General features: G+C 38.2%; 1 protein-coding gene across 1 annotated transcript; it reads right to left on the reverse strand.

Moving 5' to 3' along the window:
• Window positions 1-35: 35 nt before the first annotated feature.
• LOC122048206 (uncharacterized GPI-anchored protein At1g61900-like) lies at window positions 36-1,712 on the reverse strand. Its single transcript, XM_042609799.1, has 3 exons — window positions 1,670-1,712; window positions 969-1,577; window positions 36-386 (listed from the first exon to the last, which is right to left on the reverse strand). Exons 1-3 carry the CDS (start codon window positions 1,710-1,712, stop codon window positions 358-360), a joined length of 681 nt encoding a protein of 226 aa, XP_042465733.1. The 3' UTR covers window positions 36-357.
• Between the last annotated feature and the right edge of the window lie 12,052 nt (window positions 1,713-13,764).

Here is a 13,764-nt window from a genome sequence, read left to right on the forward strand (position 1 = left end):
ATCCTCTCTCAACAACGATGTACTCACATTACGTCCAAACATGGCTTCATCAAATTCGATAGGAATGGTCTCCTCCTCAGTCATCAGTCTAACAACAAAAGAATACAAAAACTTGCATGGCATTGGTAGAGCACTTTCAACTTCCTTGAATTTATTTTTCTCATCAGGAACCTCCAAAATAGCAAATGGTGGTGCAGGTTTCTCCTTTTTCTGTAATTTTAAATAATTGTAGCAAAATATATAACTATAGCAACAGAAAAGTGAACTGAAAATACCTTTGTCGTCGGAAATATCACCAATTCTTTTGGCCAGCCAACCACAGTTCCAACAGCATCTACCATTACTGTTGGTCCCGACTTAAGTGGAATTGGAAGCTCTGCTTCCTCCTGTAAAACAACATCAATAGACACCTTTAAGTTGCCTTCCCCAAGTGGAGCATTGTGCAGCATTACATTTGGGCCTCCGTCGGATACTATCGTGCCATATGCCACCACATTCCCCTTATTCTTCACACCATGTCATTAATACTGAATCTCCTTTATAATTAAATATAAATTTTGTTTGGCAACACTTTACCTTTCATTATTCAACTCAAATACTGTGAAATCAATTGATCAACTTAAACCATGCCCTACAACATTAATTCATAATTCAATAATCTATCATGCTACCACTAAGACAAATAATAATGGCATTTTTTAATATAAAAAAAATCCATTGCTCCTTGTTACTTGAGCATCCATATCACCTCTATAGGTTCCATTAACTATGTGTTAATCTTTTAGTTACCAAACTCCTAACTCATAAAGCATGATTATTGGTCCAGTGAGCATACTATACTCAAAAGAGCATAACAACAATTAGACATTCACTCATGCTAGCAGATTGTGAATCCAAATCAAGAAGCAACTCAAATAAACTACTAAACTAGATGGCAAAGAGTCTGGAAGAAGAAATTGTAAAGTTACCTCCGTTAACATTACAGTTTGATAGTCCTCTCAACACTTGCTTTGCAGATGAAGAATCAAGTCTACTAGATAGCCACCTAAGGACAATGTTTTTACAGCTGTTCACAGTAGATGAATACTCCACTGTTGTATCATTAATTTCCATATTCGTCATCAATCTGCCATCCTTCAAGACAAGGTTTTTTGCAGCTTCATTGATGGCACTTTGACAGATTTGTCTGCAGCATTCATTCACAGCATCAACCTTTGAACATGCAGCAAGGAGTTTAGAAGAGTCAACAACACTCTCAAACCCAATGGTATCATTAATTGGGCAGGATCCTTCAGAGAGGTTAGAAGAACGGATGGAACAAATATCATGAAGGTCACTAGGGACACCCTGACTTCCAAGAATCTGTTGAATATCTGATAGGCAATAATTTGCATGAACAGAGTCCAACGCAAGTAAACCTGAATCTTTACTTGCTTGTCCAATTAGAATAACAAGGGTAGCCTCGAACTGCGGACAACAAATAACATTGGCTAAGAAAGGAGCGAAGGAGGCCCAACAATCAACAGCAGTTGTTCTTAACAAATTGTCAACTGCAGAAAAGTTCAATGAACATTGCCCTACAACAACATGACAAACCAAATAAAAGATCATACAATAAAAGAATACTTGCAATCTATATCTAGCCAGTTATACATGAAACCAAAGAAACCTGATAATTTTGGAGTGCTATTGTGGAAAAATGGTGCTGCCATAGGGGAAGGAGCAAGTAAAGGAATAAAAGGTTGTGGAGCACTGTTTGGAGAAGTATCAAGCAATAAATTTGTTTCCTTTGCCTCCATGACCTGATTCGCTAGTTCAAAGCTATTAACCAATATTTTGTCTAGATTGCAGAAGTTCAGTAGACCTGAATGACAAGTACATTTTAGGATTAAGCAACTTACCTGAAACATATAGCTCTTCATAATGATCAACTGCGTATACTGAACAGAAAAAAAAAATAACATAAACTCGTTGTAATGAAAGTGAACATTCCTGGTACTCTCTATTGCAAGAGAAATTACATGAATCATACTTCGCTCAATAACTTTGAGCTACTTGGTAGTTACGTTACACCTAACAAAAGCTCACCTTTCTATAACAACCAACGCGAGGAAGAAAATTAACCTATCACCAGATTTCACGACACTAGGTTTCACATTATTCAATTCCTCTTTAATTACATAGGAAAAGGTAGTCAAACGCATGGCTACCCCGCAGACACAGCTTTCCAATCAAACACCAATTCCGCGACTAGTTTTTATCTAGAGCAATCTAACGTCGCCACTCAGTCAACCACACGAAACCGCGAAATTTTGCCACCGACCCAGGTAAGGGACAGGCCGGCATCAGCAAAACCCTCGGAGCCAAGATCAAACCACAAACTCGACAAACCAAACGACAAAATCAGATCTTTGAAACTGGAGCAAGAGGTCAAGAAGTCCGGCGTACTCACAGAAGAGGAAGAGGGAAGCGGCGAGGAGATTCGGAGGGACGGAGAGCGGCGGGGCGCCTCCCCCTTATTTTGCAAAATAAAGGAGGAGAAAAAGAAGAAGAATAAGGAAAAGAAATCGAAGGAAAGAAAACATACGGTATATCTCAAACACTTGCAACTTAAACCCTGCGTAAGAAAGTTCAAGTTGTCAAACCTTATTTCGGAAGCCCTAACGAGGAAACCTTCGTCTCTGTTGCCTAAGACTCCAACTCGGAAGCCCTAACGAGGGGGAACGGAGAGGACTGAAATGAAGGGGAAGGAAGAGGAGGTCCAACCTTATTTCGGCAGAGGGAAGCCCTAACCTAAGAAAACGAAAAAGTGGGGGGAAATAAAAGTGGTCTCAAAATAAAAGTTAACTCTTGTACTATTACTTCGGAGTAAACACTAAAAATTCTATTCACGACCTTACTACTTCGGTATTTAACAACTTTCCAAAGTAATAGCTTATTTCAGTTTAAAGCGAAGCCCGCGTTTTTAAATCTGCAAAGTCTATATTTGTATATACTTCGTCAGTTTTTTCAGCGAAGTTGATTATACACTTTTACTTCGTATATTTAAATTGATGAAGTAAATCGTGGCGAAGTAAAAAGTCATTTTTCACATAGTGAACCTTTTACAAAAAATAAAATCATCCAAGAGTTTTTCCTTTTTCCTTTTTATTTTTCCTTTTCTTTCCTCTTGATTGAATCAATCATCAATCAATGGTTGAGATCAATCCTATTTGGTTTAGGATTGAATTTGGTTTAATCCTATTGGCCGACCCTTGCTTGGGCACCAAGCAAGGTGGCCGGCCACAATTAAAAGGAAAGGAAAAATAATTTTTAAAAATTTTACAAGAAGAAATCCTCTTATAAAATTTACAAGCTCTTTTTCCTAAAGTATGAGTTAAAAAAGGAAAGTTTCTAAAAATTAAAACCATGTTTTAAAATTTAAAAACTCTCTTATAAAATTTCCTTTTTTAACATGGTGATAGAAAATTTAAATTTTAAAACTTCTTTTCCTTTTTTTCTTAAACCATAAGGATGGTTAAAAAAGGAAAGTTTTAAAATCTTTTAAACTCTCTATTTAAACATGTGACCTAATTCAAATAAGAAAAGTTTTAAAAATTAAAATCTCTCTTTTAAAACTTATAGTTTTCTACAAAGAGAATATTTTAAAAATTCAAAACAACCCTCCCTTTTTGAATTATTATGGTCGGCCCCTACAAGCTTGGTCACCAAGCTATAGGGCCGGCCCCTTCAAGAGGATGTGGCCAGCCATTGCTTGGTCACCAAGCAATGGTTCGGCCCCCTTCTTGGACACCAAGAAGAGCCTTACATTTGGATGGACTGGAGGCTATAATGAGGCTACGACAGGGACCTAGAGAATAAATTGGTTTTGGCCTTCCGATGAGCTTGAGTATCCCGTGTTCGCCCCGAACACACAACTCAAGTTCATCGATAATAGCTCATTCCACTAGCGAGTTATTACCGCACTACCGCACCAATCCCAAATTACATTATGAGCTCCTTCTTATCATGAGTGTGTTAGTCTCCCTGTGTTTAAGATTATGAATGTCCACTAATTAAGTAAGTTACTGACAACTCACTTAATTAATATCTAGCTCCAAGAGTAGTACCACTCAACTTTATTGTCATGTCGGACTAGGTCCACCTGCAGGGTTTAACATGGCAATCCTTATGAGCTCCTCTTGGGGACATTCTCAACCTAAATAACTAGGAAATAGATTCCTTCTATAATCAACAACACACACTATAAGTAATATCATTTCCCAACTTATCGGGCATATTGATTTATCGAGCTAAACCTCACCCTTTGATAAATCAAAGAAATAAATATTAAATATATGTGCTTGTTATTATATTAGGATTAAGAGCACACACTTCCATAATAACTAAGGTTTAGTTCTTTTACTAAGTCAGTACAAAAGAACATACCTAAATGATCCTACTCAATACACTTAAAGTGTATTAGTGTAATTTATTAGTCAAGATAAACTAATACTTAATTACACTACGACTATACTGATAGTTTGTTCCTTTCTATCTTAGTCGCGAGCAACTGTTTATAATTTATAGAGAACCGACAACATGATCTTCTGAGTGTTACACCACACTCCATGTTGTCTACTATATAAATTAATTGAACAATTATATTTAATAAATAAATGCAGATATTGACCAATGTGATTCTTTTATTTTAACAAATAAATGTTTACAAAAGCTAGGCTTTTAGTATACACTCCAACAGAGACTCCTTCTTAGGAATTAGTTTTCTTAGAGAGAAAACCATAGCTTGGATTTTGGAAATGAGGGAGAGAGAGCTCTATGTCTCGGCGGAGAAGGAAGAAGGAGAAAGAAGGAGGAGGAAGAAGAAGGAGGAAAAATTATCAAAACTTTTCTTTCCCTTCTCTTCACTCATTCTTATTTATTCCCAATGAGGAAAAAGTGTCCCAATTCATCCCCTTGTCTTCTCCATCTTCTCCCCTCTTCATTCCCACGAAAATAGCAAAGGGAGGAGAAAGACAACTTGTCTTTCTCTTTTCCTTGCTTCTTTTCTTAACCAAGAGAAAGAGGAGAATAGCTACTTGACTTTCTCTTGTTCCCTTACTTAATCATATTCTCACTTTTAACTACAATTCCCACTCTTTACAAATCATAAATCATTCATGGTTCTAGTGGTTATCATGTACTAATTTATCATTATCTATTGTGAGAGGTTCAAGGTTCAAACCTTAATCTCTCTTTCTTTTTATTTCATTTTGGTTTCTATTTCCATTTTTTTCTTTTATTCTAAAAAAAAATACCCATAGGCATAGCTTATCATTTCGTGGGTGTTACAGTACCCCATACCTCATAGAAAGTTCATCCTCGAACTTAAAATAGCTCCGGATACTTCCGTTTCATATCGTCTTCTCGTTCCCAAGTGGCTTCTTCGAACCGTTGATTTTGCCACAGGACCATTACTAAGGGTACTTCTTTGTTCCTTAGTTTTTTGACATCTCGATCTAATATCTGAACTGGTCGTCTCTCATAAGTTAGGTCCTCTTGCACTTGTACTATCCGTGGTTCGATCACTTGGTCCGTGCTCGGAATACATTTCTTTAGCATCGAAACGTGGAACACGTTCTGGATGTTGACATCTCCTGAGGCAACTCTATTTCATAAGCTACCTTGCCAATTCTTTTCAGAACTTGATATGGTCCCACATAGTGTGGGCTTAGCTTTCCCTTCTTATCAAACCTCATTACTCCTTTCATAGGAGCTACCTTGAGAAATACTGAGTCTCCGACACTGAATTCCAATGGCCTTTGTTGCTTATCCGCGTAATTCTTCTGTCGACTCTGAGTAGTTTCTATTCTTTGACGGATGCTCTGTATAACACGGGTGGTGTTATCGATGAACTCTGTTTGGAATCCCATCTCTTTCTTTTCACCGCCTTTGTACCAACATATAGGGGATCTACATTTCCTCCCGTACAAAGCCTCGTAGGGCGCCATTCCAATAGTAGCCTGGTAACTATTGTTGTAGGCGAATTCCGCTAAGCATAAATATCGGCACCAGCTTCCTTTGAAGTCTAAGGCGCAAGCCCGTAACATGTCTTCTAGTACTTGGTTCACCCTTTCTGTTTATCCGTCGGTCTGAGGGTGGAAGGCAGTACTGAACAATAGCTTTGTGCCAAGAGCCTTCTGGACACATTCCCAAAAATGTGAAACAAAGCGACCATCTCTGTCAGAAATGATGGTCTTAGGAATCCCATATAATCTAATAATTTCCTTGACATATAATTGAGCCAGTTGCTCAATTGAATAAGTCATCTTGATTGCTAGAAAATGGGCGGATTTGGTTAATCTATCCACGATTACCCATATAGCGTCATAGCCGTTCGTTGTCTTAGGTAATCCTGAAATAAAGTTCATAGAGATATCTTCCCATTTCCATTCTGGAATTTGGACAGGCTGCAGTAATCCTCCAGGCCTCTGGTGTTCTGCTTTAACCCTCTGACAGGTCAGGCAGGTACTGACGTACTGAGCCACATCTCTTTTCATACCGGACCACTAGAATTTCTTTTTCAAATCTTGGTACATTTTGGTGGATCCCGGATGCATTGCATAGGGCGTTGCGTGGGCTTCTTCTAGTATCTTCTTTCGCAACTCCGGGTCGTCGGGAACACATAAACGATCCTTGAGGTACAATATTCCACTATCAGCGATACGGAATCCGTCATTCTCTCCCTCTAATACTTCTTTCTTTATCCGGTTGGATGCTTAGGTCATGAGTTTGCTTCTCCAATACATCATCGAACAGCGTCGGTGCTATAGTCAGGGTAGAGAGTTGTCCAGTCACATCTTCAGTCTCGTAGCACCAATTTTCCCTGGGTTCCCCAATGAACTCGAATATCGGTTCATCTTCAGGTCAGAAAATCACTTTTCTTTGACGGCACTCGATTGAAGCGCCGTACTTGTTCAGAAAATCCATGGCCAATATACTGTCATAATCTTGCATGTCAAGCACTATCAGGTCACAGTAGAGTTCTCTATCTTCGATTCTGATGGGTGCGGCTCGCAACATATGAGTAGATGGCATTACTTCTCCTGAAGGTAGGGTTGTTAAGAATTTGCCATTTAAAGCTTGTGGTGGTATCTCTAACTTCTTCATGAAGGGTGTAGAGACGAACGAGTGTGTCACCCCAGTATCAAATAACACATTAGCATACTGACTGAAAATAGGCAGCTGACCTGTGACAACTGTAGAGGCACTCGCCACATCATCTTTGGTAAGAGAGAAAACCCTGGCGTTCGTCGTAGCTGGTGGGGCTTCCAATCTCCCTTGGCTAATCGGAGTTCCTTCAATGGCATCCTACATCAGGTGTAGCTGTGAGGGGGTACTCCTGTTCTTGTTATACGACTGGGATGGTATCTGGGACTGGGTAGGGCAGTCTCTGGCCATATGTCCTTCCTGTCCGCAACCGTAACACTTTCTCGTACCCTTGTGGCATACTCCGGAATGTTGCTTCCCACAAATGGTACACTGAGGGTACTTAGGTAGCTTATTTGCTGGTCCTCCTTTAGTGTTGTTCCATTGCTTCCTTTTTCCATTAGAGTTTCCTTTCTAGCTCGTTTTGGTACCCTGAGCTTTCTGTCATTCCGTCTGTGCCTGATTCTTATTCTCGTTCATCGCCTTCTGATAATGTTCGGTGATCAGGGCACTGCTGACCAGTTCTTCTGTAGTCTGCGGTCTATTAATTCCGCCGGCCACATTCAATGCTATCTCGGGTCGGAGCATTTTCAGCATCGGTCTAACCCTTTCTCTTTCCGTGCCGATTAACTCTGGGCAGAGGCGTGCAAGACTGTTGAAGCGCTTCACTGCTTCGTTCACTGATAAGTCACCTTGCTGGAACTCGGTGAACTCATCGTAATGTCGGTTCGTTACCTGCAATGGAAGAATTCCTCGAAGAACTCTGCCTCGAAGTCCGTCCAATTCATCAGATTAACTTGTCTCTTAGCCTTAACTCTTTCCCACCACATTCTTGCGTCTCCAGAAAAATAGAATGACACGCATTTGATCTTTTCCGATATGGGCCAGTCCAGCAATTCCACAATACTTTCCACCGTCTTGAACCAGGCTTGGGCGTCCCATGGCTCACAAGTACCCGAGAAGTTCTCTGGCTTCAGCCTTAGCCACTGTATCAAGTAGGTCTCCTGTCGGACCACTAGGGCAGGGGCTACCGGTGGTACTAGTGAAGCTATTGGTATGACGGGCACTGCATTCTGATTTGCTGGTGGGGTGACAGGGTTTCCTTGCTGATTCATCAGAGCAGTGATTACTTGTTGTTGTTCCGTGATCTGACGCTGGAGATCTGTGACTACCTGGGTCAGATCTGGTGGGGTCACTGTCTCATCGGCCCTGTTACCGCGTCTTCTAGCCATATCTATTTTCATAAATAACAATAAAGCTAGCATAAGTCTAGAGTCATCCCTACTTATATTCGTGCACATTAAATATCGCTTATCATACATAAAGGAAATCCATATCAGTCATACTTAGGTTCATGGATACTAAAACATTTCCTATTATATATAAATAGAATAGAGTAAGTACAGAAAGTCTTACTTGGAGCGGCAGGGTAGAGGCTTGATGTGTGTGTAGCGGGAAGGCTAACTTGGCTCTGATACCAACTTGTAACGCCCGCCCCTCCTGCTAGTAAGGCGGGGTTACTTTACTACTTGCGGAAACATACATGCATATTAAAATTTCTTTCTAAAGTAAAATAGCGGAAGTATCATGAAGTCATGCGGAACATTAACATAAATAAACTTAGTTCATGTTAACATAAAAAAATAACATAAGCAGGTCTTTTATTTGTCTTAACCGAGCCACCACCACACACATCTCTTGCCTCTCCTGCGGCTCCCCTAGTTCATCCATTCTTTGCCTTTATCTGCGGTACAAGGAAAGTAAGCTATAAGCACACAGGCTTAGTAAGATCCTTTCCTACTCACAAAAACCATATATCATAGCATAATCACATAAGCATATAACAATGGAAACATAATTATCTAACATAATATTGTGAAAACATAGCATCATAACATATCATCTCATAAAGGACATCATGCTATATCATGTCATAAATCATAAGAGCATCATGTCATATAAATCATAAGGGCATAGCATATCATAAAGAAATATCATGATGTATCATATCATCAATAAAAAAAACATCATGTCATATAAATCATAAAAGCATATCATATCATAAATCATAAGAGCATCATGTCATATAAATCATAAGGGCATAGCATATCATATCATAAATCATATCATGCAAGATGTCTTTTAAAACATGTGTCATGTCATGTGCAATATATCTTTAAACATATCATATAGTACTTGAACATAATATCAACATGAGGGTCCATCTTGTACCACATACATACATAAATGCGCGCAATCCGTAGGACAAGGTAGCTAGCCCCGAACCTACTAGGGAACTAGGTCCGTACTACGACCGTCGACCTAGGGGCGGACTAAGGAGCTCATCCCTTTTTACTAGACCCGTTCATAGTCCGTCGGCCTAGGGGTGCTTATGGAGCCCATCCTTGGTACAAGCCATACAAAGTAAAATAGCATATCATGGTTCATGTCATAACATAGCATATCATATCTTGTCATATCATGAAGAGTGCTCTTAGTCCCTAAGGGGAAGCAACTCTTAGGCCTTCACTTGTCATATCATAGAGAGTGCTCTTAATCCCAACAAATAGGGAAGCAACTCTTAGGCCTTTACTTATCATATCATAAAGCATGCATACTTGAGCATATAGCACATCATAAGAGACATTATCATGCGTGGATCATAAGCATACATAAATGAGCATATTACTTGTCATATCATAAAGCATGCATACTTGAGCATATAGCACATCATAAGAGACATTATCATGCATGGTTCATAGGTATAAATGAACACATCACCTATCATAGAAAATATAATCATGCATGGAATCATTAAATAACATCTCTTAATTCATAACGTAGCATGTGAGGCATATCTAGGCTTCTAATCCCATCATGGCCGAAAGTTCAAAGAGTATAAACTTAAACTCTAAATAATATACAAGCATAAGAATCTCATGTTAACTTCATATCATATCATAAGGAAAGTCATAAGCATGTTAACCCAATTTTTTAAGCTTTCCTAGGTCTTGATCCTTATCATGGCCGAAAGTTCATGAAGAAGGGAATTAAGCTCTAACCAACATACAAGCATAAATATCAAGCTAACTTCATATTATATCATAAGGAAAGTCATAAGCATGTTAATCTAATTTTTAAGCTTCCCTAGGTCTCTAATTCTTTCATGGCCGAAAGTCCATGAAGAAGGGAATTAAGCTCTAACAACATACAAGCATAACAATCTCATGTTAACTTCATATCATATTATAAGGAAGGTCATAAGCATGTTAACCCAATTTTTAAGCTTTCCTAGGTCTTGATCCTTATCATGGCCGAAAGTTCATGAAGAAGGGAATTAAGCTCTAACCAACATACAAGCATAAATATCAAGCTAACTTCATATCATATCATAAGGAAAGTCATAAGCATGTTAATCCAATTTTTAAGCTTTCCTAGGTCTTGATCCTTATCATGGCCGAAAGTTCATGAAGAAGGGAATTAAGCTCTAACCAACATACAAGCATAAATATCAAGCTAACTTCATATCATATCATAAAGGAAATCATGAGCATGCTAGATTTAGTTTAAAGCTTCCTTAGACACTAAAATTCACCATGGCCGAACCATAAAGAAACATGTGTCTAGATTTCAACCAACATCAAAACATGATAACCCTAAGTTAACTTTATATCATATCCTAAGGAGAGTCATGAACATGTTAGACTAAGTTTTAAGCTCTCCTAGGTCTTTCATTCACATCATGACCGAAACCCTATAGTGTAATACCACTAGGTTCCAACAACATACAAGCATGCAAACACTTAGAATCTTTCATACCATTTCTTAAAGAAGGTCATGAGCATGATAACCTAAATTTTTAACCTCTCCTAATCCATTATTCAAGTCTTGGCTGAACACCATATGTGTATGACATTAAGTTTTAAGCAACATACAAGCATAAGAACACCAAACCAATCTCTTATCATAGCATACATATCATAAGGACATAGTGAACATGGTTAGTTTAGGTCTTAAGCTTTCCTAGGTCTTTCATCTATACTTGGCCGAAAGTTCAAAATCATAGATCTAGGTTTTAAGTAAGCATACAACATAAGAACATTAACTAGTTTCCTGTACTAGGGTACTTATCATAAGAACATAATGAACATGCTTATTTAGGTCTTGAACTTCCCTAAACCTTTTATTCACGTCTTGGCCGAACACCTTAGGAGCATGAAATTAAGTTTTAAGCAACATACAAGGATAAGAACACCAAACCAATCTCCTATCATAGCATACATATCATAGGGACATAGTGAACATGGTTAGTTTTGGTCTTAAGCTTTCCTAGGTCTTTTATCTACACTTGGCCGAAAGTTCAACATTGTGACCCTAGGTTTCAAGCATTCTAATCTTATGGAAAACATAAACAACTTGTACCACAGGTGAAGGGATACTTACATCCTTTCGCTTGTTGTTCCTAAAGAAAGTGGTACCCTTGTGAGGAGGAAGAAGGGGCTTCTCTTCCTAGTTCTCCCTTTTGTTTCTCTTTCTTGTAAGGAGTAAACCTTGAGACTCCTTCTTAGGAATTAGTTTTCTTAGAGAGAAAACCTTAGCTTGGATTTTGGAAATGAGGGAGAGAGAGCTCTATGTCTCGGTGGAGAAGGAAGAAGGAGGAAGAAGGAGAAGGAAGAAGAAGGAGGAAAAATTATCAAAACTTTTCTTTCCCTTCTCTTCACTCATTCTTATTTATTCCCAATGAGGAAAAAGTGTCCCAATTCATCCCCTTGTCTTCTCCATCTTCTCCCCTCTTCATTCCCACAAAATTAGCAAAGGGAGGAGAAAGACAACTTGTCTTTCTCTTTTCCTTGCTTCTTTTCTTAACCAAGAGAAAGAGGAGAATAGCTACTTGACTTTCTCTTGTTCCCTTACTTAATCATATTCTCACTTTTAACTACAATTCCCACTCTTTACAAATCATAAATCATTCATGGTTCTAGTGGTTATCATGTTCTAATTTAGCATTATCTATTGTGAGAGGTTCAAGGTTCAAACCTTAACCTCTCTTTCTTTTTATTTCATTTTGGTTTCTATTTCCATTTTTTTTCTTTTATTCTAAAAAAAATACCCATAGGCATAGCTTATCATTTTGTGGGTGTTACAACACCCCCAGACTTGAACCATTGCTTTTCCTCAAGCAAAACACTGGAAACTATGTTCATGGGCGTCTGGCAGTGTTTCATAATCCCTAGTGTATTCTCCTAACTCTATCAACTAGTTTCATTGATAAGCATGATTATGGAGTAACCTAAGTATGACCTAATCATAAGTTCTTTGTGCTCGGTGCAATAAGTACCTTAAACTTTTCAAGTTTTAATTTTTTGTCCTACTTAAATCATCATACAATTGAATTCCTAATGTTCCCAGTGATAGGCACTTACCTGCCACACACTTAGTTCATTTTCCTTAAATTACACAAGGTCTCAAAGGATACTATTCGGAATCAAGAGAAATATAACATTCATTTTCCCAGTAACCTAACTCGATCTCAAAGGGGTGAATTGTTAGTTTCCACTCACGACAACTATTTTTTTATTCCTTATTCAAATATATATATATTTTTATTTTTTTTTTAAATTTTATTTGGTGCTATAGAGGTCTAGCAGTAATCACAAATGCGAGATGCATATGTTGGGTTTTTGATTTTTCTAAATGAGCTTCCATGATCCGAGGTCATCTAGTAACCAAAATGTAAATAAGAAATCACCATGGGAACAAAAGTACTAAACAATTTGGATGAATCATAACTATTTCAAAAATATTTCTACTATTTAAACTTAAGTACTTAAGTGTAGTGAAAATAAGATCAAGGTTAGGCCAAGACTTATACCAAACTCCGTACAATACTTAGCTTATTTCATGCTACTAAAGATAGAGAAATGAGATACACCAAACATACTAACACTATTTTGACAACACATGAACTAAAAAAATACTAGTCATTTTGCTATTGGACAAGTAGCAGAAAAAGTAGAAGGTTTGATATTCTCAAATATGTATCAAAACTATTTTTTTTTAGGTAAGAAAGTGCAAATGAGATGCAAATAGAAATATGAAATGAATAAACAAAACAAACTAATAAAATATGCAAAATAGAAAAAAAAATATGCAGAAAGAAAAGAAAACTCGACTCGACTCAGGTTGTGCAGACACAACACCCCCCAGACTTAAACTTTTCATCGTCCCGATGAAATCAATACGGTGGCGGGGGTCAGGGATAAGGGGGTCCCTGATGTGTGCCGAGGAGAAATCTAGGCATACCAGGAAAATGGGCAAGGTATTGATGATATTGATAAAGAGCATCTACTTGTTGTCTAGTAATATCTATATCATCCATAAAATTCCTTATTCTTTCCTGGTCAACCTCATAATCCTGAACGAACCATGTCACCTGACTATGGAAGTCCCTAGTAAATTGAAAATGATCTTGTACCTCCCTAAACTGGTCGTCAGATAACTTGAAGCGGCCCTCCAACAATCATTGTTGGGTATTTTGCTTCTCATGAAGGGAGTCTAAGTAGGCACGGAAGTCAG

The sequence above is a fragment of the Zingiber officinale genome, chromosome 2B (genome assembly GCF_018446385.1).
Source record: "Zingiber officinale cultivar Zhangliang chromosome 2B, Zo_v1.1, whole genome shotgun sequence".
NCBI classification, from domain to species: Eukaryota; Viridiplantae; Streptophyta; class Magnoliopsida; order Zingiberales; family Zingiberaceae; genus Zingiber; species Zingiber officinale.